This window comes from Saccoglossus kowalevskii, chromosome 20 (genome assembly GCF_978046115.1).
Source record: "Saccoglossus kowalevskii chromosome 20, keSacKowa6.1, whole genome shotgun sequence".
In the NCBI taxonomy this organism is placed as follows: domain Eukaryota; kingdom Metazoa; phylum Hemichordata; class Enteropneusta; family Harrimaniidae; genus Saccoglossus; species Saccoglossus kowalevskii.
Window position 1 is genome coordinate 5,897,831 of NC_140660.1, and position 27,477 is coordinate 5,925,307.

At 38.3% G+C, this 27,477-nt stretch overlaps 1 protein-coding gene and 1 long non-coding RNA gene across 4 annotated transcripts in view; one reads left to right on the forward strand and one right to left on the reverse strand.

Moving 5' to 3' along the window:
* Positions 1-645: 645 nt before the first annotated feature.
* Positions 646-27,477, reverse strand: part of LOC144356772 (growth hormone secretagogue receptor type 1-like) — a 116,883-nt gene continuing 90,051 nt past the window's right edge. For 2 of the 3 annotated variants that reach the window (XM_085494613.1, XM_085494612.1), the window contains 2 exons: positions 7,178-8,270; positions 646-4,228 (listed from right to left, as the gene is read on the reverse strand). In XM_085494613.1, coding sequence (XP_085350739.1) covers positions 4,113-4,228; positions 7,178-8,258 — 1,197 coding nt within the window. In that variant the 5' untranslated portion in view covers positions 8,259-8,270 and the 3' untranslated portion in view covers positions 646-4,112. Of the gene's footprint in view, positions 4,229-7,177; positions 8,271-13,975; positions 14,256-27,477 lie in introns of those variants that run through there. The other variant, XM_085494614.1, reaches the window with a different exon arrangement.
* On the forward strand, positions 10,857-11,859 carry LOC146729952 (uncharacterized). Its single transcript, XR_014927790.1, has 2 exons — positions 10,857-11,189; positions 11,686-11,859. It is a non-coding gene; the product is annotated as an uncharacterized LOC146729952 (long non-coding RNA).

A 27,477-nucleotide genomic window follows, 5' to 3' on the forward strand; every position in this document is an offset into this window, starting at 1 on the left:
TTTCACAAACTATGCAAATTGAGACAGCTCATTCATGATCAAGCATCTTCAGAATGTTGTTCAATGATAAGGCATCGTTTTTTGTTTGCTTTTTTGGCAACAGACTGAAAAAAGTTCAAATTTGAATAGTCTTTAAAGTCATTTTGACACAGATCGTGCGTGGCGCCATCTTGAATCCCGCTCAGCTCGCGTGAATTGATAACTCGACTTCCCAGCTCTCGCGCTTCGACGTTCTACGGTTACGCCGGTTCTACTTTTAGTAAATCAAAATACACCTCGGCTGTGCTCGCTCATCGGGCATTGCCTGCTATATATTATTTTCTTAGACTATACACTCAACCTCAAGTAAATTGGATGCTTGTTTACTACTTTAACTAACAATGACGGGGTGTCTCAAAGCGTCAACTCTCTTTTCAATGTGTTTTCTCATTGTATTATAAAATAAGACAACGGTGACTACGTCAACGACTTGTTAGGTGACAAAAGTTTCCGCACTAGAAAACGTGAATTTCAGAATAGTTTGAGGTTGTCGTAAATAATATAACGACGCATACACGTCATCATGGCAATCTATATGAGTTAGATATACTACATCTTCCACATCAATATAAACTATTAATGAAGAACAGAAAATCAAGAATAGACTTCTTGTAAACAGAAGATATTTTTATTACCGTAACAATCAAGTCATTACATTGGATTCCAGAGAGAAGTATGCTGATGTCACAGCAGCTTGTCCATTTCATAGCAAAGTAAGAACGCTATTGTTGGAGCTATTTACAACTTACTTAGCGGTCAAAGGTCGATTTCAATCAAAAATAGTGAAAATGATTGAACATACTCCTATGATAAATATGCGTTCACACTCCAGAAATTACCCGGAACACTTTATTTTTTCGATAGTTTCAATCGACCGACAATTTCCAATAATATATTGAGCGTATTGTCGGGCATAAATTAGTATGTGGCTCTCGAACACTCAACGAGATCTCGTTGGCCATTTGAGTCAAAAGTGTATTACCTAAGCCAGGCGGTCATGTGACATAATTCAATATCAGTTATGTAAATATCGCACGTGTTATAATGACCTTTTTCAAATTGACAAAACGTCGCGTTAACATCAATATTCTGAGCGGAATACATTTTAAATTTGTATTAGAATGAGTTTAGGACTATGTTCAGAAGAACGCATACGAGGCATAGTCCGGGTTACTTTGAGAGTGTGAACAAGCCGTTGACGGGCATTTAAGGTAAAGCGACTATACGATTCAAGATTAAATGTATAACTTTACGTGACATCAAGTTTGTGATCACATGTACCATATCGGGGCATGACGTCACACGGTATCCATTGTTCGTGAAAACATTACATAGCAGTACTGATTTAGTATTTAGTAAATGAAAAAAGCGTTGTTGCATCTCAGCGAATGTCACAAGAGTCTGATGTATATTGTTTTTCTCTCTGATTTGCTAACATAAAACACAGAACGTGCTGGTCATAGTGTATATCAATGACTCGCATGTCAATAGCAAAGAAAACAAAAACTCTAAAGTTGTTCAATATATAAAACAGCATTTGCATAAATTTGCATCGACCCACTCATACGATGTAGGTTCCAGTGTCACGTGATATTTGTAGCTTACGTCATCAAGTGTCATTGTTTTGTTTTGTTTTATTCCTTGCTCACAGCGAAACAGGATATCAAAGGAAATTTCAAGTTGGAAAAGATAAGTTGTTCACAAGCCAAGTGCGTGTCAAAGAGCAAATGCAAATGAGCCTAAAAGTTGCTGACGTCTTATGACATGCATCAGAAAGACGCGATTCGTGAAACGCACCAACGGTGATAATTAACGTCAAGGCAGCGAGGCAATATTTTTGATGCTTATTATTCTAGAAGCAATTGCAGAAATACATCGCTATTTTGATATTAAATACAAAATAATATTGTGTTTCTAGGAATTTAACATAAAAGGTATATAGGTATGTGACATAGTTTACGTACACGTTTTGATTCGTAATATATTTTTCTAATTAATTAATTAATTGTTGTCTGGAATGCTGATCCGTCATACTGTTTATATAGAAACATTTCACACTTGTATTTAAATACACGTCGATGCACATGTGTAAGCCACGTTTCATGTGAAGAAATATCCGAGATAAACCGAGAACGCCCTCAAGTGGCCATTCTCTAATTTATTTTTCAACAGATACAGAGTCGGAATGCAAAACCATGACAGGATCGGAATACCGGAAATACACTATTTGCTTATGTGACCAAACATAAAAAGGAGTCGAAAAAAGTTAAAATTAAGTTGACTAATTTAATTTAAATGGTTTCAATTGTAAGTTGTTGCATACACCGATAAACAGATTCACAGTACAATAAATATACAAATGAAAAAGTAGCAAAATGTACAGGAATTCAGTTGTACCTTAAAATCAATGACAAAAAATATAATAAAGCAACTCATTTCGTTCAATTCGGTATAAGACCCTCGAACAATGACACACCACACAAACCCCTTTTTTAAAAGAATAATGAAAACTGTCTCGTGTGACGTCATATTTGTTCATCTATTCAAAGTAGAATGGTCGTCAGCTGCGCAAATGCGAGTCCCAAGCGACGATAACAACGCATGCTAAAAAAGCAAAGACTCATGGGTAGACGCTTGTTTGTAAACAACGACACGCTATGGCCGTGTGCCGCATGCGCAGATGACGACTGTCCCGCTTTAAGCAACTTTGTTTTCTGTAATTTATTCCTATTTTTAGTTAAATCGGGAACCGCAAGTTGAGACTGGCCTGATTGCAATGCTCTATGAATGATCATGAAATAGACGAGTCTGAGACAAATTCTTTGAAGTTTATAAAGTTTTGAGAAAAACAAATATATTGAAACAATGAAAATAATAGTATAATGAAACACCCCAAGCTATAGAAGACAAAACTATTCACTGTAATACTAAATAACACTGTACAATCTTGGTCCCTTCTTTATTTGCATTCAAGTACTGTAGTAGGTGTGAATTTCTCCAGTTAATAAAAAGTTATATGCATGCAAATGGCAGATGAGATCTCGTTGAGGCCGAGACTCGTTTGCACTTCCTCATACAGAATCCCATTATCTGACGTCATTGTTCAACTACGGTATTCAGTGAGTTCGATAAAGGAAGAAAATGGAACTCTGAATGAAAATGAAATCTCGTGATTCTTTCCTTTTCAACGAGATCTTAGCGGCCATTATTCTTATGTTGTATAAATTAACCAAACTCATTTCTACTATGCTTGTTGTTAACTCATTCCACTACGGTAACATACAGTGATACCCCCCCCCCCCTACATCCAACTGTCTAACTAAAACATAATTATGACAAGTATATACTAGGAAGTTATACCACAATCCCGTGGTCTTTTACGTATATAGTATATTGTAAATGGTAAGCCTGGAAAAGGTCATAGCAAGTCAAGGTAATCCATTAATCCAATTCTCTAACGTGTATTGCTTAAATTATACGAAGAGACATGGAACTTACATTGGAGGGAAGAGGTTACGAACAACAAATGGTTAGAAGCTGGGACAGGCTGAGCGGCAACGCCGATACTTCGTTAAAAATTGATTTTTTTTTGCGAGGGCATATATATATTCTTTTTTAATTTTTGTCTATGATCTACCTCTATGTTTTGATATTAATTACACAAATGCCGTACATTTTGGGATACAAAAAAAAAAACAAGATTACAATTTTGATTAGTGGAAATATTAATACGCCACAGACGTATTGGAAACGCGTTGTGTGTTGGCGAATAGAACACACATTCAACACCATGTGTCGCGACAACTTCGGCTCTTAAAACATTGTCGGTGAATGTTGAAATTACTGCGAATAACGCAGGGTATGTTTACACAAATGCATCATCATGGAATGCACGTGCCAATATTCCAGAGTGTCAACACACATATCATGTCATTTGGAAAGAGTACAGTACGGGTATTACAAGAGTTTCCGTGCGCAGAATCCAAGATGGTAGTCGTGCGTCAGCGTGGTCTGTCCTTCTGATGCGTAGGCCCTGAAACCCGACATTGTAAGTATATCGCTGAGAAGAAAAGCTACATAGACGTCGAGGTTTTCGTGGTCTTAGACTGAAGTGGCTTCAGTTCTCCGTCTTGGTTATGGTTGTGATGCGCCGCTTTGCGCTTCTTCTCGATTAACGACGGACATATGCCTTGGGAGGAAGCAAAAAGAAGATATAGAGAGGTCGTGTGAATTTCAAAATGTCGGTTGTCATGGTAACGTCTGTCTATTTGTGTGGCGTTAGCAGTAGATTGAGAGATTAAAAGAGACAGCGAGAGTAGGAAAGATAAAGTTGTTTGATGTGTGTCTTGATCCCATAGAAATTAGCACAGCATTGAGTGTATCGTTTATAAAACAGAGATCCCATAGATGTTATCACAACATTAAGTGTTCGTGAATAAAACAGGAACCTCATAGTAGAATGTATCACAAAGTAAACTATGGCCGAAATGAGACATATATTATTTACAATTTAACTCAAAATAAGTGTAATAGAATAATAGAGCATAAACAGTAATAGATTTACACAAATTCATTAAAACTATGCTAACATAATAGTATACTAGTATTATATAATTATCCTTCGAATTTGCCAATTATAATGTAACACTATTTTTCGGGTGTGAAGTAGTGGGGATAAATTTCGATCCGCAAAAGTACAATTACAATGCCAATTGCCATTAATTGTGACGTAATTTTCTAAAATGATATTCGATACAGAACTTAATTTAATTGAATGACTTTAAAGACTTCCGTCGCTATTATTCATATGTAAACCAAAGCAAGACGACGCAAAACAAGTTTCCAGTCGCGCGCCGCCGCCACGTTGTAAGAAATTAAACAATACGTGGTTATTTAGGAGACGATACAAGATATTTATTACGCGGCGTTTCCTGCAACACAATTTCCTAGTTATATTTCTATTATGTAATAAAATTAGAAAAATTGCAATTTTAAATTAATAAAAGGAGTGCGTTCAACGCTTCATTCGTCACGACATTTAATCGAAGTCCATTAATACACACATATATACCGTGAAACGAGCGTGATAATGCTTTCAAAAGGGATATAAAGACATCTTAATAGCTAGGATATTAATTGTACTGCGATAACACATTGGTGGATTTACACTTCGCATTTTATTGCTTTTTTATCTGTCTAATTATACATAAATATCACGGTTTATATGGAAATTTATATATACGCACATTAAGTGGTCAGCGAAAAATCACTTGGGTTTATAGGAATGATCTGCATGGTTAGATCAGTTCTTCGAAAGTGGTTTGGGAATAATTGTCATGGTATCATTAGTTGGGTTGTTCGGAGGACGGGATTTGTTTTATGAATCATGCCACTAAAGCAAGATGGTCATTTTGTACTACTGTTTGACGATGTCACCAACTTAGACTCGTTCAGGGGGGTGGCGAGGCGCTGGATAAAACTGTTTAGGATTTCACAATAATTCGAAGTGACGGGCCTAATTTTCTTCCGCGTCCACCATGCATATCTCTGAACAAAATCGCATGATTCCTTTAAAATATGTATTCAAATATTAATTCCTACAAAATGAAAAAAGGGTTCAAACGTGACGTAATATCTGTGTTTTGAGAGATAAAACTAAACGCTAAATTTAAACAAATTACTCGAAACTTTCTTTCGATGAACACGTGTACGCATATTTCACCACATTCTACTATATCGGAGGGACGCCCCATCCACCGACGTGACAAACATAATATAGACTGCTCTGTCACAAATTTATCATACGAATACTAAGTACAAATACCTCACAATTTGTTACAATGTTACTATCATTCCTAACACTGTTGTGCGATAGAATGGTTCGCCGGTGGCGTAAGTGAGCGAGTGTTTAATGACACAATAATGCAAAACAGACACGTCACGTGACCGAAGACAAGCGACAAAGGACAGACAATGCAATACCTTGGAATCGTTCAAATACAAAAAATAGTCTGCGTAGATTAATTTAATGCTTGGGGTGCCTTGTTTTTTGCGCGTCATCATTGAATGAGATTCGTGAAAGTCAATTAAAAAAAATATGTTTTCTTAAAAATCTGTTGGTTTTGAATTATTTTGAACAGCTCAGTGGTTCACAATCCAGCGCACTAAATTAACGTCATATGTGCGCATGCGCGTTCCGGCGCGCGAAATGTCATAAGCCACGCGGAAAACAAGACGCGCCGACCAAGCATTAAACGTCGCGTGTAGAAATGTTTAAGTCAATTAAAAACTGACAGTATGTAGTGAATAAAAAACAATATTGAATTGAACAATGAAATGTATAATAATATTACACTTACTGAGCAGAAGTGCAGATATAATTGAGAGGTCGGGGTTACAAATAAACGTTTTACACAATTTACATGTAAATTAGGACAAGTGTGACGTCATTAAAACATCATACCTAACCTAACATTATTTTCTAGTTTATGTTACATCACAAAAAGGAGCACATCAATTTATAAGGGGCACATTAATAATAAGGAGGGCTCTATTCTATAATTGATATACACATCCTCCACATACGTATAACCCCCCCCCCCACAATTTGGGTAAATAATATATGTCCTTCCCACCCCACTACTCCCTGTAAAACTCGTCAAGTCTCCCCAACTGCTCGAACGGGTAATCTTTACTGATGTGACCTTCGTTATTTCTTATGTTTATATTCAAATTACGGGGAAGTAACCGCTCGTGTAATTCCAAGTGAATGGTCATTTGTATTTTGTATAATTAATAGGCACACAAACAACCCATGACAGTGGATATAAAAAAATAGATTACCCTGGGTTATTTTGACTTGCAGTATGAAAAATAGATCGCGTCATTATATTTTGATATTTTCAGCAGAAATTTTATTCCAGAATTTAAACCAAATTTATTGTAATCAAGTACGAGACATTGAACTCATTCATTTTGTAAGCCAGTTATATCCGGAGGTATTATTCAGATTATTAAACATCCGGATATAAACCTATATCATTTTTTACAATCCACATTACATCCGGGTATTTTACATGACGTAATTATATCCGGGTGTTTTGCGTTTCAGGAGGAGAGTCTTTAGGCTGAGACTCACAGATAAATCCAAACGCCTCCTTAAAGGACTGTCTGTATTTGTCGGACATGATGTTGTATATAATGGGGTTCACAGCCGAATTGGTGTACTGCATGATTCGAGCCATATTCACAAGTCCCCATACGAGATTCTCCGGTATTCGATAATCCCAAATCGATAACAGGTTCAGAACTCGTAGTGGTGTGATGCATATAATAAACACGGCAATCGTCACCATTAACATCCGCACAACCTGTTGCTTCATTCTAGTTGAGCTAGCAGCGGAACCAGTCGCTGCCGTTCTCGAGAGCCGCCGCAATTGGAGGACGATCAGCGAATAGAGGGTGGTGATTAACGGGATGACGAGAAGAATTAACAAACTATCAACTGTCAGCAAACGCTTCCAAATAAGGCAAGTGTAATCCCCATGTTTTGCTATGCTACAGAAATCGCATTTAACAATGTCAGTTGGAAATTCTTCGGTGTTATTGGTATAAGAGGACCAGTCCAGGCATTGGTACACAATATCCGCGAAGTAAATCTGCGGTGATTTCAACATTGCTGCTAGAAGCCACGTGAGAACGATTGTAGTTACAGCTCGGGGTCTTGTGCTCATCGTTTTGAATTTCATCGGCCAGCAGATTGCAACATATCTCTCGACTGTAAGGACGACCACAGTCATGGTGGATACGATGAAGCACATATCCGGCGAGAAGATGACGACAACCTTGCAGATGCCGACCCCGACAGCGGAATAGTCAATCTGTACATCGGAGCTTGCATGTTGCACCCAAAACACGGGAACAGCCGAGCACAAGAAACACAGATCCGCCATTGCTAAACTCACGAGGTAGTAATTGGTCACAGTGCGCATGTGTGCCACGCGAAAAAACACGTAAACAACCGAGCTATTACCGATAACGCCGACGACAAATACGATTGGCATGAATACGGTCACTAAGGCAATGTCTATTGCCGAATAAACGAAATATTCCGCGTTGCCAGGGTGAACCGACACGCACCCCTGTCCCGCCACGGCATTGCTGTCGCCAGTTTCATTGTACCACGTGGCGTTGCTGCTGGTATTTCCCCAATATTCCATGATTGCTCAGTCCTGAAAAATACAAAAAGTATAATACATAGATTAATATATGGAGAATGAAGTACATATATGCTATATAAAAATATCATTTACAATAATGTACGCGTCAAGTCATCTGTATAAACGATTTAAGAACACGTGATCATACGGAATTTACGTGTGCGTACAGGTGAACCAAGGTTAGTTTATTCGCACATCGACTCACCACTATACATTCACAGATTAATCTATTCAGATTTATCTATTCAGCTCCAATGTATGTAAGTGCGCCCTCTTTGGCAATACTAAGAAATATTCCATGCATTAACCAATCAAATTGTTATAGTACAGATAAATGCGATTACATCAGTTTTTCTTTCCAGTAAAAACTTCAGCTGGCATTTTACAATCCAAATGAATGTAAACTGTTATGGTCACAGATTTTCAATCTTTACACGTTAAAAAAAAAGTGTGACTGTATTTAAATCGCTATAGTCGTCACACCGCGCCATGTTCGCTATGGGACCAATGGGAATGTATACGGAGCGTGTCAATTAGAACGCGCGCTGCGCCACGACCATAGCAGGCCGTTAGAATCAAAACTGTGAACAGACAAAATGTGTCAAAACAACGGTTTCAATATTTTGCACTGGACGATCCATGGTTGGGAAAAGGGCACATCTAAAGAGATGCCTCCGATCATATGCTGACAATTTACCGTGGTAAAATACGCGAATTCTAGTTACGATCACCCACGGGTTTGTTCGCAAAGAAAAAAACGTGCGGTTCAGAAGACGGGATGGTGCGTGCTGAAATAAAAACGGTTCGCATTTGCAACTCGATTAGTTTATTCCCAACTCGAATTAATCGACGTTATTAATATTGTTTTATTATCAGCGGAAACACAAAAATCCATATATGTTTGATTTGTTGGTCTATTTAATGATGACAAGCACATAATTTTGTAAATAGAATAGACATCGATGATTCAATGCACTTATCTCATCTTTAATGTCGGTTGCGGACATTCACCGATCAATATTACAGAAAAACATTTTGGTCATGACATTTTGCACCGATTTTTTTTAAGCCGAACCTACTTTTATTTAGAGAGTCTTCATGAAAAGCGTTACATTTGTTTTATTAAGTAACCATCTTATAATATATTTTAATAATATCAAACCATCTTTCTGTATAATCCAACGGTAAATTGTTTAAAATCATAATTTTCATTAAAATTTGACCGGTTCGGTCAGTTTGTCGACATTTGTTTTTCTTTATCTGGGTTATCTGAGAAACAACATACAATAAAACCCATGCGCTTGAAGGAAACATGATAATGTGTTTTAATGGTTGTCAAATGTGCGGTCACAGCATGGCCCCACGTGCAATAGTTGACGCAGTCACGTTCTAGCCAGTTTGTTATGCAATACTTCGAGTTAGATAACACGCGGCGATAGAAGGTCATCGAATAACACAACTGGAGTGCAGCGCCCCACAGATCAGATGAGTGGTAACCGTGATAAGGCGCTGATGATACGATATATAAACAACATCATTAGACTATGCCATGAAATTGATTGAAATACCTAAGCTAACACACGTTGGCACTGGCCACTTCAAGTTTGTAGGCTGCCGGTGTTGCTAACGGTACCATCGATGATGAAGATGTACCATTATTTTATCCGGGGTGGCAAGGTTATAATTTTCGGAGTGGGGGATAATTTGTTTCGTTATGTCTGACTCTATAAGAAACATGTGTAATTACAGATAACTAAGTCTTAATTCTCTGTTTCATTCTGAAAAATATTTTGACCTCCCCTTAAGGAATGAAGCCCCTCAATAAACGAATGGTGTGTCACGTGCCGCTCATACTAAGTTGTATAACGTATCCCTACATGCCCCGCCGTACTCTTAACATTCAAAGACTGACACGTTAACATAATTGGCATAGACTGTCAGTGCTCTCTACTGGGAGAGCGTATCATCTGACAGAAAACGGAGTTGAATTTCCTAACGATTAAACAATATGAGAGTGCCGCGAAATGGAATCGAAGTTTACGTGCTTGTCTGCATTGCTTGTCTTGTTTTGTTGTTTATTCCTCTGGCATTAAAAGTCAAAAGCCTCGGCGAGATCACTCATACAGATGACGTCACACTTCCTGCATGTACGCGTTCCACCTTGATGTCATGGGCGAAATGAGATTCTCACGTCTGTGACGGAAGTTGTACGAAATGTATATATGAACATACATTCCCACTTTCTAGTATTTAAAAAAATGCGTTCATTATGACAGATTGAAAAAATCAGTTGCCGCAGCCACAAATCCTGGAATGTTAGAACATTTAAACTAGACAGTACTTAAAGCGCGGTGGTCGTCGCGCAGCACGTGTTCGAATTGCATGTAAACAAACAATGTATTTCACACGCGTTGTATACGTCGCTATGAGTCCCATATCGAACAGGACGCGGCGCGACGACCACCGCCCTTTAAAGTCGTGGTTTCATTGTTGTAATTGCACATTACATTTTTGATAACTTTGATTTTAGCATTTTGCTAGTTAAGGTTTAGTATGAACTATTAACAATCTAAAGAACATATGGTAGCAATCTGATTAAAATCTGATGTAGTGTACGGGCTTTAATTATTTTGGCTATAAACTTATTTTAATTTTATTTTTTATTACTTTTGTTATTAATGCCCTTTTATTTTATTTTATTTTATTTTATTATTTTACTTTGATTTTGTGATTTTTTTAATTCCGCCCTACCTACATCTGAGCCGATGCCTATGTAACGAGATTTCAACGAGACCCACTATCGACGATTTTAGTCAACGAATCACAGACCTCCTTCTATAGCGCACATGATGACGTCACCGGGCGGAGTCGGGTGGCAAACACTCAAATAAAATGGCGGATTATACCGACCGAGAATAACACGGCTTTACGGTAAGTTTATCATTGTCAAATGCAACGAAAGTCATTTTTATGTTAATATTGTGGCTCGAATGGTTCGACTTTAGATCGTTATTTTGCATAGTTATTCTGGGAGTGACGATTTTGTTTCCACCGTTTCGACCGAACACCAGTGTCTTTTTCCAGTCGCCTGCCCTGGAGACGGGTGATGTTTTGTTGAAGATCGGGCCAACATCGTCTACGGTATTGAAGCCGTAGCTGTAAATATTCATCAAATTGTATCAACATTTTGTACATTATACAATAACTCTTTATTAAAGTAATTGAGCTGATTTGGACTGGAATAAAATATTTTTTTATTTGGAACACATCGCAATTGATCAGGAAATATTTGTTTGCTCCAATTTTCTGCTTCGATGCCGTGGGCCGGTGACTGTTATACAATTTAAAATCAGTTTGCATTGTTTACTATAGCTGTTTACAGTGTTCTAATCATTACGATTTACTTATTTTTTTGCTTCCATTCTAGATAATTATGCTCAGTGGTGTAAAATTGAAGCGATGACTGAATGAACGAACCTTCGCTGGCGAAGATGTATCTGGAAGTGTACACATTTGTTGGAAGTGAAAAAAATGTTCAATGTAATGACAAAAATTGTAAAATGCTGAGGAATTTCTTTTGCAAATAAAAATATACTAGCAATTTTCTATTAATGGTTTATTCAAGTGGGCAAAATATAATGTACAGAAAGATTGCCCGTAGAGTATCGCTACACTGAAAAGTAAGCAACCGACAGCCTGTATAAAAGGGGGGCTGTGATTGGCTGTTACTTACGCGAGATTTGAACGGGACTTACATAGGCGTCGGATCAGATGTAGGTAGGGCAGAATTAAAAAAAAATCACAAAATCAAAATCAAAGTAAAATAATAAAATAAAAGGGCATTAATAACAAAAGTAATAAAAAATAAAATTAAAATAAGTTTATAGCCAAAATAATTAAAGCCCGTACACTACATCAGATTTTAATCAGATTGATATGGTAGATACAGGGGTCAGTGAGAGGTATTTCACGGGCCATACAAAGTGGGAATTTAAGTTTAAGCTGAAGAAACACAATATAATTTGAAGATTCAACCAGATAAAAAAAATCCGTACTTTAGATATATCAAGAATAAGTCATGCGAACATCTTCTTTGCGGGGTCTCAACAATCGACCTGAATGAAATTAAACGTATTTCAAACACAGCACCTAGTCGGATCACTAAAACCAGAATGTACGCTCACATCGCTGATATCTAATCTCATGCTTTCATCGCTTGATTGGGGTAAAGATGCTGATAGCAAGCTTTCCACATTTCTGTCATCTTTAAATATAAATATTTAAATGATTCAATGGTTCATAGAATACAATTTTTTTTTTGCAATATATTGGTAGTCGAAGACTTTGCCACGGTGTACCGATTATATTCAATATCAACTTAACTCTTAATTTGAAAACACGTTTTTTACCACTGACGTCACATGTTTTAATCGTGTCAAACGCCGTTGAGATTCTTCGAATGAACTTTATTGTAGTTCAAGGTCTGTGGCCCAAAGTCACTCAATGTTTTTTGTAAATTTCATATCTTAGTTTTAAAGAATGATACAAATAAGCTGCCATGGATTGTAGTATGTTGCTATCAAACATCTTCATCAATTCCACAAACCTAATATATGAAGGCAATGTAAAATAGTATCCTGGGAGCGCATTTTTCCCTAATAACCTCCAATTAATAGTAAACGTTATTCGTCTTCAATTTCAGAATAATTGCATAAAGGACAGAATCGGTCACTTCTTTCAAAACCATTTTAGTTTTGGGCTTCCATCCTGCGACAATGAGCAGCAACTAAAACGCGATAACGCAATTAATCGCGTCAGACGCCGTTGAGATTTACTAATGGATAAATCGTTTGATATATTGTTTTTTTTTTCCTTATCATCATTATTATATTATCCGACTACTTATATAAATGCCGATATTCTTAGGTGAGACCAGAATCCAAAAATACAATTCAACAGTGCCATCTCTTTTTTAAATTCATTTTGAAAATACAGATTGTGTAATAATCTATAGCGGTTTGCAGTGTGTTCACGTGGTTATGTAAATACGTTAAGATGTGACGAAATAGTCAAGTTTTCTTCGTATGGGCTAACGATTCTGACCTCTTAGCCCGGGACAGAGATCAGTACGCAACTAGTGCTAACAAAAGCAAAAAATGCAACTAGACTTATATAAACGAACAAAGCACGCAATAAAAACACGTTTCTGTCAACGTTTTTATATTGACTAAGACTATAACCATAGACTTGTTTTCTCAGGCTAAGGTCTATGCTATAACATAAATGCATCCATACTTCTATGTTTTCTTCAAAAGAATCAACATTTTTTTCACTACAGTAAAGCACATCCATCAATCCGAGTTTTGATTCACGGACAACACTACACTGCCAGCGCATAATATATTAAACTTTCAGGCTAAGAGTCACTGACGAAATATGTTAACCGGTCACAGCGGTCGCGGAGTTCTTTGCACAGATTTCCACATCAAATGGAAAAATAACGAGTTAGATTAATTTACACAAGAGCAGTGGAAGGATATCCAAAAATAAAAAAAATAGCATAATCATGTCTAAAATTAACAGACATTATAACAAAATATTAATAACACTGATTTGAAGATTAGAATCATCAAACAACAGAAATCGGGCATCATTTGAAATCAACCACCGTATGATGTGAGGAGTTAAGACTAAGTTAAGACAGTAATCTGTTTTACCTCACGTTATCGCATCTGTCAATAGTACGTAGTTTCAAACGTGTTCTCAGGGTGTCGGTTGACACGGACACAGCTACAGAGTCTAAGGAAGCGTACTTAAAACACAGCTATGGCGATGGCACTCGTTCCCTTAATAAGCGACCGCAACGTGCTTGGCCGTCACTCGTTTGTGGGCTGCTACTCGCAGTGATCGTCACATTAAGCGATCTAAGTGATGCTCAAGTGATAACGCCTAAAAAAAAATTGTCAGCAACTAACACCAACAGACAACGTATGCAGCAGCCATAGTCCTTACTCGTTCACGGTCTCAAAGTCAATGAAGACAAGTAGTGAGTTTACGCATACTGGCGCATGCGCTTGGCGGTCTGTTCCAAAACTATCATTACGAAATTGATCAACACACATTCTTTGTACAGGGTGCACTTCGACAGATGCTGTGTCAGGGATGGAGGCCAGTAACCGATTCTTTATAATCACGTGACAAAGCGATACAATAAAACACATATACCGCTCAAATATACAACATCGTTAAGCTAAATTTTAAAATTGCAAATTTGTTTTATTGAACTACACTGTATGAGGAAATAATGAATTTAGGCAATTAATTTTAGAGTTTTTATGTTATAGCTTTCACGTAACATAAATCATATTTCAAACGAAGTAACTACTACCGGAAAAGCCGAAGGGTATGTAGCTTGTATGGACCCCCCAAAGAAACCAGTTTCAATCAAATATTGTTTGAAATTTTATTGTTGAAATGCGTTAAGTTAGATTATTTTGCACCGTAGCATTTTTCTCCTTTGCTGGATAATTGTGTTTGGGCAAACGTTTGCTTCGCATTTACTCAGTCATCGTGCACAGTATTATTACAGTATTGCGGTCGTCACGCCGCGTCCTGTTCCACGTGGACTCATAGCGACGTACTAGTACACAACACGTGTAAAATACGTTGTTTGTTGAAATTGAAATTCGAACACGCGTTCAAGTTGCTCGACGAACACCGCCTTTTAACTGTATAACCGATGTTCTCTTCGCAGAATATACTCAACACCACCCCCACATCGGACGATGATTGGCTTGTGAGAATCTCAGAAGGGAAGCTAGGAATCCTGGGATTGTTCATTTAATTACGCAAATGACATAATGCTCGAATACGACATATATCGAATGAATGCGTTTCTTGTTGTTAGGTTACCATACGGCCGGCTGCTTCGACCTTGTAATCACACATGGGGTCATGTATAGCAAGTCGTCGTGAATGTCCAGTTGTACGTGTTAGATATTACATACGCGTTTTAGTACACATATTTTAGTGCTCGTTGCGTGTGAATTATTTGCGATGATTAATCCACATTGCGAACATTCCCGTTTTTTTTAGTTCCGTCATCGATGTATTTTTGTCACGCTGCTTTTAGTTTCAGATTCAGTGACACGTTCAAGTTCAAGTTCCTTGATGATTTTAAGACGTGTTTTAAACTCTAACTCAAACGAATGACGTTTACCCAAGTTCGACGCAATGGCCATCTTAGGGTCGTTCTACACACGGGAACTGATTCTTTAATGGCATGTTTTTATGTACTGCAAGGTTTTACGATGACGAACAATCATCTTTTTAGCTGAAACGATAACCAACTTCATGTTCATTTTGTCAACAATAAAAAAACTGTTTTCGTCTTACATTATTCGAGCTCTTTTAAAGACCAAGTCTGTTGCGGTTTGCGGCATAATAGAATGCTGTCGCCGCTATTTTGACTTACTATGTTGGAGGTAATGATTATGCAAAACTGCCAATTTAAGTATTTACCTCAGTTCCCTCCGATAATGGTCGGCAAAAGTAACGATGATTTGGAGTTCAGTTTTTTGTCAGCTCTATGAACAGAAACTGTACTCAGCGACAAATTTGACCGTTTATCCTAAATCCAAGGCGTCTGGGCCGCCTGTCGCTCGAAAGTTCGACTCATAGCTGACCCCGAGTGCACACTTTGTATCACGGAGTCAAAATGCATATCATCCATGACAATAAAATTGTTTTATCTTTATAGAAGTTTACGCAAACGATAACAGCGGACATAATTGTTAAACGCACCGCTTATCACTATGTTCTTAAGTAAACGCCTCACCGTGATACCTCCCCTTGAGATGCCTACTTAACTTTATGTTGTATATATATAATTTAACAGTCTTGGTTTCTTTCACACTTGTACGTATTAAAGCGTGCCTACTTACACGACGTGGTGATTTCACATTAAACAACACTCATTGCAATCAAACGCTTCAGTAAACACATGCCGTTTTATTTTTTATTTCCACTGTTATTCCTAGAGACGCGTTAAAGTTGAATTACGGAAAATTGAGACTTGTTTATATTAAATACGTTCACTTTGAAAGTAAACCAAATCGATGGCCACTCACGTCAATTGGTAGGCGGAGTGTGGAAAAAAAATATCGATTGGCAAACGTGAGAAATAAAACTGGATATTGTTCAATACCACATTCACAGTGCAAATGTGTTCAGAGAGTGGGGTGCACTTCATTGCAGGTAACTTAATACGTGTCCGCGGCTGTTGAATCCCTGCAGCTTGCGGGAGATTCTTTCTCTGATTACATGTATATGTCGAACACATGCGAACACTCCAAAAAATGTACTACAAGAAACATTGCTTGTTATGGCGCTCACGATTTCCCGTATTTGTGAAAAAGAACAAGGGTGGTACGCTACGATGTGGAGTTTTTGCACGCCCAGTGAGCGTGAGCTATGCAAATATCTGCACATATTCTCGAGGTGGAGCTTCGTCACAGAGTGCTCTACGTTGCTAAGACGTGCACCACTGTGTAATGCATTTCCATGGCCTATGTACGAGCTGGTGGAACGCCGGTCGCTAAAAGTCGAGGTAACACAAACTCATCTTTGAGCCAATCCTGAACAATCATAATCATAATATATGTCGCACATGTAATGGTAGGCTTGTTTCAAAAACAAGCCTAAAGTACAGTTTTCACCGGTGATGGTTTTCAGGCGGTGAAGTTGCTCGCTATCAACGTCCAGGTTCGTTCAATGAGAGTTTGTCGAGTGCGTAGGCAAATTTACACCAAGGTACTGCGCATTGTCAAACATAGTGACAGGTTATGTTGATTGATAATAATGTGATTGACATTTCAATAAATACGATACGGCCACAAACCATAGTGAGCAAAATGGTGATTTTGATGACGTACCCAGACCCAATAACGTTAAACCAATGATGTTCGCGTAGCTCAAATTTAAATTCCCTAACAACCAGTTTCAAACGCTGTACTGAAAATAAAACACAGAGGCAGAGAGGCTCGCAAAACAATAATGCGACTACTTTTTGACATTACTTAGTATATTGTTCCTTGCCTCTGCATGGTATTCGATGTGGGCATGCGTAAAGTACCTGTCTTTAGATATGGACCTTCCCCAGTTACCTTGATCGCGCCGGGGATCGGGCAGTTATTCCCCGGCACAGTGCCTGGTCTCTCGCCATGTTGGATTCATCCATATCTTACCGAGCGTGTTCTTTGTCACTCGATATGAGGGAACATGGTGTAAAGAATGTATCGCTAATCCAAATAATTTCACTTCTCATATATCACTATGGCATATGAAACGATGATTTGACTACTTTAGGCAGAGTACTTGTCAGCGTTTGATTGGCAGCAATCTCAATTGTTAAGAAGACAATCATTCGACGAGAAAACGTGTCTTCGTTTTCAGACCAACTCAGGCGCTCTAGGGTGAATTTCTTTTAATGATTAAGAAAACTTCAGGAGATTGTATTTTAGGCGAGAACTAAAAAGACGTGATTTACGCTTCGGATTTTTAGTACCAATTCAACGCATGAAAAACAAATTTTAATATATATATCTATATTGAATTCCCACGTGTGTGCCTACGGGCGTAGCGTTAACTGTAACTTTGTGGTACGCAGATACAGCGTCAAAAAGGATTAAAGTAACAGTCGCGTAATTTACAGTTTTATAAAATTTACAAAAAGTGTGTATTCAAATTTCTAAGCACATACGCTGGTGAATAAGAGGCAAGGCGAGAAGTACAGGGCTAATGATAAGAGAAATGAACAGCTACATGAATTTGCGCCTATGTCTGCGCATGTCAACTTTATACTATCGTACACTTCAATGCCACGTGGTGTTCAGATATCAGACGATTAAAGAGTTCGTTACAAAGTTTATTGTAGAAGAGCGCGTATTGTCTGCTCGTGCTTGCGACGCATAATCGCACTTTCAGGTCATTTGTATTCTTTTGTTGATCGTCAGTGAAGCACACCGACGCGGAAACGATCATTTAGCGGTTGAGGTTCGAGTACGCTGATTGCAGCCTGAGCATTCGTGAAAAGTCGAAGACCAACAATGGCACGCATTTGCCTCAGTATTTTCATGATTTACCACAGCTGCCTGCCACAAAGCGACCACGAATGTTGACGATGGAAACAACAACAACGATTGGTCGTTTAGGTCGATGGTGCACTACAGTTGCCGCAAAGTGGCCATGCATTACGACGATGTAATCACCAGGTGCCGCAAACAAATCGTTATGACAACATTAACCACTGGATGTCGCAAACAGGTTATGCATTACGACGAGGTAATCACCAGGTGCCGCAAACAGATCGTTATGACAACGGTAACCACTTTATGTCGCAAAGAGGCTATGCACTACGACGATGTAATCACCAGGTACCGTAAACAGACCGTGGTTAAGACAACGGTAACAACTGGGTGTCGCAAAGAGGCCAGGCATAACGACGAGCATTCTCATTAAGTCACCATTATACAGCTCGTTTGCATTCAGTGAACACAAAGTATTTGACAATTTAATTATGCACTGGTTAGCATTGATAAATCTTCTAGTTGTTGTGCAAATACAAATAACAACATATTTATTCGGATTATACTCACAATACTTAATATACATCAATTAAACTTTGCATGATGTGGTGTATAAGAATTACGTGTCACACTCAGGCACGCCTCACCCCACAACTCATGGTTTTGCCGGCATCAGTGAAAAGAAAAGATAAACTAAAACTGACATTTTTGACCCCGGGCACGTGACCTCATCTGCTTAGGTATGTTGCGTACTGTGACATCTTAATACATCAAAATAAACACGACACGAATGGAAGATATACAGGTCTTAAGGCCGTGTTTACTACTCGATATCAACTTCATTCAAGTCGGTCAAATGTTTATTTTAGGTCACGTGGTTCACGATAATTAACATACGCTACATGTGTTATGTGCACAATCACACAGTATACATGACGACTCGGAAATGATATTCTCAAAGATCTACACATTTTCAACATATTTGAAATTACAAATGAATTTTATATCACGTCGTTGTTAACGAAGTATTCAAGAGTTATTGGCGGAGTTATCGAGTCACATTATATATATATGCGACGCCCTCTAGTGACGAAAAGTTCTATGACGTAAATTGGATCATGGGGGTATAAACATATATACACCTGTCGATTGGAACGAAAGTGTTCTTCTATATATGTCATGTATGAATGCATGTCACAGTACATGGTATCCCATACTGCATTGCGGATATTCCGAGGTCATTCCCATGACGGCACATTTCAGCGAGTGAGATTTTTTTTTTTTTTGAAAAAAGAAACACAAAAAATATTACAAAGTGAACGCAACTTTAATGACACTATTTACCGTGAAATAATAAAAATAAACATTTTTTTTTTCAATCGTCAATTTGCACTAATAACCATGTTGATATTCCATATATTTAGGCGAGCATACATGAAGGTCGTTGACCGGATTGATACATGTTATTCAAGTTGTAATGAAATCCAAGAAACGGAAATTGTGTGCGAGTGGACAAAATATAATTAGACAGAGAGAAGAAATGCAACATCCTCATTCTGTATCGAGCTCTGCACTAGTACAGCTCTGACATAGAATGCCGTTGCACAATCACATGGATTATCACAAATTTCTACAAAAAGCATGCCAAGCAATGGAACACGGTGGTTTATAAACACCCCGGACACTGCCAGGCGCCATTTTGCGTGACGTGTACGCTGTCGCGCAATTCTACGTTACTTTCCTAACGCCGCGATCTAAAACTGGTTTTAAGTTACGGCGGTTTTGAGACTCTTTCCTCCCGGTGAGGCAGCCAGACTAGTAGTACATACGTTAAATGTTAATCATTGCCTTGATGCTGACGTATAAAAATACGTGCGGTTACAAGCATGCGGCAGCTATTAAGCTGGGTGGCTAAGTATCAAGCATAAGTCTGTTGAACTTGACCCCGTAATTGCTCAGGCTACTTAGCCGAGGAGCCTTGAATTTTTGTTCTCCAACCACAGAGGAAGTATGGTATATCCTGTCTTTTATTAAGAAGGGGGGGGGGGGGTAAGAAGCCGGGAAACAGTCGAGCTATTACGATAGCTATAGCTATAATACGAGCTTTTATGAAACGAATATCATCAAGGCGTTTTGGCAGCTTCAAGCGGGAGAGCCGTCACCTGCGCATGCGTCAGTTGGCCATAGGGTGTCATTGTTTACAAACAAGCGTCTACCAATGAACCTTTGCGTTTTAGAGTGTGTTGTTATCGTCGCTTGCGACTCAATCCCCGCCCGTGCGCAGGTGACGACCCTCCCGCTTTAAATCGCCACGGTTGTCCCGGCCACCGCGTCGTGTTAGATATGTGTTTTGTACCACGCTTGTACGCTCGTTAAATGCATTGTTTGTTTGTTTGTTTTTTTTCCAAAAAATGCGAACGCGCGCTGCCCGCCCGGCGACTGAGTTTTTTTAATCGGGAATTAACTCGAACAACGGCACGTTCTACTTGAAACGCCCACCTGAAAAGGATGGAGTCGCTCGATCACTTTGGATCTGAAGTGCATCGCAATATTCTGATTCCTTAACGACCCTGCCAAGCTAAACTTTAATTGGAATACGGCCTCATTGAAATAACACCGGAAATTAATATATCCTTTGAATCACGATCGTGGTCACGATAACCAGTCGTTTCGTTCTTATTGGTGAGGTTCGAAGTTGAGAACCCACAGGCAGTGATGTCATAGTAACATGTAAACTACGTATGCATACAATGCGTAATTATTTTCATTGCTTCCCACAAAAAGGAATCTAGCATAGCAAAAACAATAATTCGGAGATTTTCGGAGCAAATCAACACAAGAAAGCTCGAACTCTCTGAGCACATCTTATTGGACATTGTATATACCCATAACGGAAATAAACCTGATTCCTTGCAATACAAACTACCTATAGTCAAGCAAGACATTTTCCAACGAGTATGTCAAGCAGAAATCTCGAGTTGGGACTAACAAGGTGGCAATAATAATTCGCCCAATGTACATGCATATATCACGTGATTGCACATCATTGTATGTGTGTGTATAAAATTGACAGGAAAGTATGCTGTATTTTAATAAAAACTCCCCTCTTTAGCAAGTTATGAAAGTACGCACGAATCAATGGAGAGAAAAGGCAATAACAGTGGAGTGGTATTTGAATAGGGCGTAATCATCTTTTGAATACCACGCTGGAATAAATAAAACGTATTCGTAAAGAACCTTTAGGTATATCGGATGTATTGAGCGCAGTGAGTAAGCCCCCTCTCCCATAACTCTGATCCAACCCCTGGCTGCCAGCCCCTTTCCTCATTTTAATTGTATATACCCCTCTTCGAGACACGCATAGTTATTTAGAGTGACACAGTGAATTACATTAGGGGCTATAGAGTTATAGTTACGGTACGATTGGGGTTGGGGCCTTAAGAAACTCTTCCCGCGTAGTGTAGTGCAGCGTGATATGGTCTGAGGAGTTGCGTGATGTACCGAAGTGAGTGGCGTGATGTAGCGTAAGTAGTTGCGTGATGTAGCGAAAAGAGTTACGCTGTGTGACGTAGCGTGGGGAGTTGCGTGACATAACTTAAGGAATCGGGCGACGGGGCGTAAGGAGTTGCGTGACGTAGGGTAAGAAGTTGAGGGATGTAGAGTAGGGAGTTGCGTGACGGAGCGTAAGGTGTGCGCGCGTTCTGTACATTCCCGACGAATAATAATTGTGCATTATGAGATGCTCGCGTGTATAATTTCACTATCGTCAGACGTCACGTCACAAATGTCAAAGGTGAAATATCGTTCTCTACTTATTTATATAAAGATCGTGGTCTCGCTTAGGTTTATGGTCGCATTTGTAGTGAGAAGCATATATATTCCAATCAATCAGAGATTCTACACGAAGCATAGTTCAATTGTTAAAGTGAGCACTTGTTAAGCAGTTTTCTTATTCTTTTAGTCTAATTTGTTTTCCGATCTTCCAATTCGAATACCATGTTTTCCCCGCCAAATGTTGTTGCAACATTTTACACATCTATTTCTAAGTATTATTTATATACCAAATTGGCATAATGTTTTCAAATACGAGAAATATAAACAGGTTTCATATTTTGACTTCAATGGGTTCAAAATGAAACGAAACAAAGAAACAGTATATATTAAAGCGGGGGGTCGTCACCTGCGCACGCGCGGGAATTGAGTCCCAAGCGATGATAGCAACACACGCTAAAGACGCAAAGGCTCATGGATAGACGCTTGTTTGTAAACAATGACACTCTATGGCCATCTGACGCATGGGCAGGTGACGACTCCCCCGCTTTAAAACACTGAAAAGTCTGTAGGGCAAACACACGAATTTCATTTCCCTATCTATTCCGCACTCAGAGGGAGTAAACAGAGAAAATATATCAGCGATAAACTATAACAACAATCAGCGTCACACTCATTCGTCTCTCAAAACGATACAATGCACACCACTCTATTACAGCGGTGATACAACGCACCGCTCTGTCAATCGGTTGCGCGTAATATAAATGGAAATATGATTGCAGTGGTCAAATTATCCTGACAGCCGACATATTCCTAGAATTAATTCAACATCACGGTTCACTGCGTACGTGAAAGAAATAGACAATGGCGGCATGCTCGCGCCATAAACGATCTAATACGGCATATGCAAATTAGGCTGACAGACAACGAGATAATTTTCTTCTCACAAAATTGGTGCTCAAAAGGTAATATTTTATGTTATGAGGAGAAATTTTCTTAACATAGGTCAATTTATCTAAAATTGCAGCATTCTCGGCGTTTATTAAGTAAGCTCGCTCTCGATACATTTACAATTTTGCGAGGTGCGCAGGATGGGATCGCAGTGTTCGATAGTTCATATATTCTCGAGCGCGAGATATCCGGGTTTCGTACAACGAATAAATAAACAATGGATGTTAGTCACAATATTCTCAGTGGAATCGTGTCAGACCACAAAATTTTAAAAAAAGACTGTGAACAAGTCATTAGTAATGACATAGTCCCCGATGGAATTAGGATATATGTTATTTATGCCAAAAATGAAGTAATATGCACCAAAAGCATGGTTAATAATTTAGAGTGATTAATTTGCTTGGTTAGATGAAATTAGATATATTAAATGACTCTTGCAAAATCGTAATATGTGGCCAGAAATTAAACAGGATATGCTATTCATGTATTATTTGTATCCAAACTGAATTTCATTTGTCCAGGCTCGTGTACAGAGATACGAAACACGAAACAGATCATCATGGAGTTGTATCTCAAAATGTATATTGTTTGTATCAAATTTGAAAAGTGACAAATCCTGTCCAAGATACCACATTTAAAAAAAAAAACTAGATGGATGCCAGTCGGTCATCTTTAATCGGATTATGGATCAAACTGACGTGATAAACATGTGAACTATATGTATGATGTATATGCCAAACATACGGGAGATTTAGCGTGAAACACTGTTGATTGGAGTAAGTATTCATGTTTCGCTTTCACGTTTCACCGCGCTTTGTAACGCGTGATCCTTAGTCCATGGCCGAGAATAAGGCTTAAACGATTTTTATCTCAGAAGAGCATTAATTTTAGAGATTTATCAGAGTTTTAAGTTTATATATGTTATGTTATGCCTTGAGTAACCCTGTAATAGGGGATTTTCCCGTGCACCTCGAGATCTCGCATATTCTGCAAAAGACTCTGTCCGTACGTCTGTCACAAAGATCGAAGGATTTGATTTTGAATTTATGTTTTTTTATAGCTCAATCTCTCCTTGAGAGACGAATATTGCATTGAAAAACCCTTACTGCCAGACAATTTGGTTGAAATCGGATCGATTTTCAGACATTTTCAGGTATGTAGTATAAGACAGATGACGCTATGTTTAAAACATATCGTCTGGTGAACTTACGACTCTAAACGAGGAGCACTGTCTGTTGATGACAGAAAACTGCCTTCCATATGTCACACGTGGTGAATGTACACTGGTTCAAAGAACTCTATTAACATATAACAGTGTATATACATGCTATACGAACTGACTGCCGAGATTTATCACTGATCACTTATCTGTACTTGTTTGTAGACGCAATTAGACAGAACTTGCTCATTGATTGGTAGACGTGATGGTTACAGGTTAGCGATGCCTGCAATGTGTACAGTACCACAATAGCAACGATTGCGGAGAGTGAGACATTGTATCACGTGCCTCAACATCGTCATCATAGCAATACGAAACGGGCGATTCACCTCGTCTGACCAGAGCATAACTTTCACAACTGTGAGACGAAACATGCGTTGTCACCCAGACATTGCAGGTCTATTGGTCTGGATGTATATCTGTAAAGCTCGTGAAACAGTCACACAATGTGAATGACACACATAACACCATGTTTCACATTTCTATACCGTGTACAAAACATGCATAAACTATGACCTGATATATGGTGCATAGGTATCACACTACTGAAATATAAAAGGGTGTGACCATTAAAAACTCGAATGATGACAGAATTAAAAACAAATTTCAGAAAAAATCCTGCGTGGATCAATAACAGAAAAAAATCCTGCACGCCTGGATTTTGGGAACACATTGTTTCACAACTTTGGGAACAAAATTACAGAAATGTATCGTGTATTTAACAGTTGCACAAATCTAAGTAAATGAAAATATTTTACAAAATTATTCTGCCACCCTTCCCCAGTGTTTCTAATGGGCCACTTCTAGCAAGACGGGGATAATTTAAAGCGGGGGAATCGTCACGTTCGCATGCGTCAGGTGGCCATAGCGTGTCATTGTTTACAAACAAGCGTCTACGCATGAGCCTCTGCGTTTTTAGCATGTGTTGTTATCGTCGCTTGGGACTCAATTCCCGCGCGTGCGCAGGTGACGACCGTCCCGCTTTAAATGTTGACTTTTATTCTTACAATGTATTCTTACAAAAATATTTCCACGGCAAGCTAGGCAGTACCCATATTTAAAATCTTTTTCCTTGTAAAACCCAATCATACTTAATATATTGTCTGCAACACCCAGATTATCACGTGATACCACGTGACATATGTCGTCAACCATTAGCCTCGTTCTCAATACCGCTCAATATGGCTGAACAAAAGGGAATGAACACAGTACAGTTTAATATTAAGATTAAATTGTGCATGCTCCCGTTTCGATTACAGGACTTATTTGTAGTGGTATTTTAATTTTGCATAATTTATTGACAATATATTGAATATTTATTTGATTTGCTTAGAGTCACCTGCGCATGCACGGGAATTGAGTCCCAAGCGACGATAACAACACACACTAAAAACACAAAAGCTCATAGGCAGACGCTTGTTTGGAAAAAAATGACACGCTGTGGCCGCTGGCATCTGACGCATGCGCAGGTGACGCCTCCCTTGACGTGGGACCCAGGCTATCACCGTCCTTTTAAATTGCTTGAATTGTGCCAACCTCGTATTTCAATCCTTCAAACTGTCTGCAAAATATGACTAGACAATAAATAACAAACCTAGTAAAGATTACTTCGTGCTTTGGTTGTACCATTGTATCACACACTGCATAACAATGTTGTCAATATATAATTGAATATCGCGTGATCATATGCAAAGAATTGCTGTCGAGTCACGTAAGGTCACGTCGGGGTCATCGCGCAAATTATTAACCGTGTCGATTTCAATATTGTAATTGAAATTGTTGGATACGACTGTCTCGATGAATCGCATACATGAATAATTTACTGTTGTATAATTTCATGAAGTAATCTATATTTAATATGATGAAGATGGATGTATAAAGCAATTACAAGGAGATAAAAGGATGCAATGCAATGACATCTTAGATGTGTGTCATTGACTCCATGGAGGGTGGCGTGGTTCAACTAACGCACGTGAATCAGAACAGTAGTTAAGGTGGGGGTGACATACAAATACAACAGCCGAATAAAAGAAAACCAGCTCCATAAATAATGACTTGACATTATACGTTTGTTATTTTTTTAAATTTAGGCAAATTATATTTAGATGGTCAAAGGTAACTGATGTTGGCGAAAATAAATATGATCAATCAGTTGGCTCAACAAAAACACTCCAACATTTATTCCGCTTGATGCAACTATCCATTAAATGCATAACTGTGATCAAAATTATAATCATATGACCGTCTGCCCGACAATTTTAATAAATTTTGAGGGCGTGCATCACCTGGGTCAAAGGTGAGACTAACATGTGGTCTTTTGGTTACTACTTAGCGACTGTGTACCTGCGGTTTATTCTGTGTGTATTTGGATGTTTTAATCTTTGTGTCTTTCCAGTGATTTCTCTAGTTGCAATTCAAATACAGTAGGTATGTCTTGTTTACCTGAGATTTGCAAGAGTTAAGTTGAGCTGGCCAACATGTGATTTTTTTTTCATGTGGTTGATTACTGCCATGTTGATTTCACATTTTTGAGCCATGTTGTCAACTTTGTTTATCATTTTCATATAGGAATTTGTCCATATGTTAACATTGTCGTCTATGGAAATTCAATTAGTGGTTTGAGCCCTATATTCGAAATTTCCCGGCATGACGTGGGCAGTAAGATTATGTCCAATTTCTCGTTGAGTCTTCTACTGATGCTAGGTCGATCGTTGTCCAAAGAATACAACGCAGTTACTGTACTTACGCAAATACATTGTTTACACGGAATTTGAACATGTGTCGTTTGAAATGGAAAAAAAATGACGTCATTACCAAAGCTCTTCTGAGATATCATAAGATCCCATACAATTTAATTTATTTATTTTGTAATTTCTTGATTTGAATCTTGTTTTGTATTATTTAAGCTGATAAATGAAAACAAAATAAGATAAAATATAAAAGTGAATAACGTATAACATACATGCACAGACAAACCATTGAACACTGAAACCGTATTTTAAATTTATATAACCGAGGATATTTTTACAATATTTGCAATATTTGATCTCCAGTCAACCGTAAAATACAATAACATCTACATATCCATACATTTTGTCAATAACATTAGCTCTAGCAATATACCCACAACATTCATTTTACATTCAATAAATAAAATACCAGCATTTTATAAAATTAATAGTGTGTTTTGTGT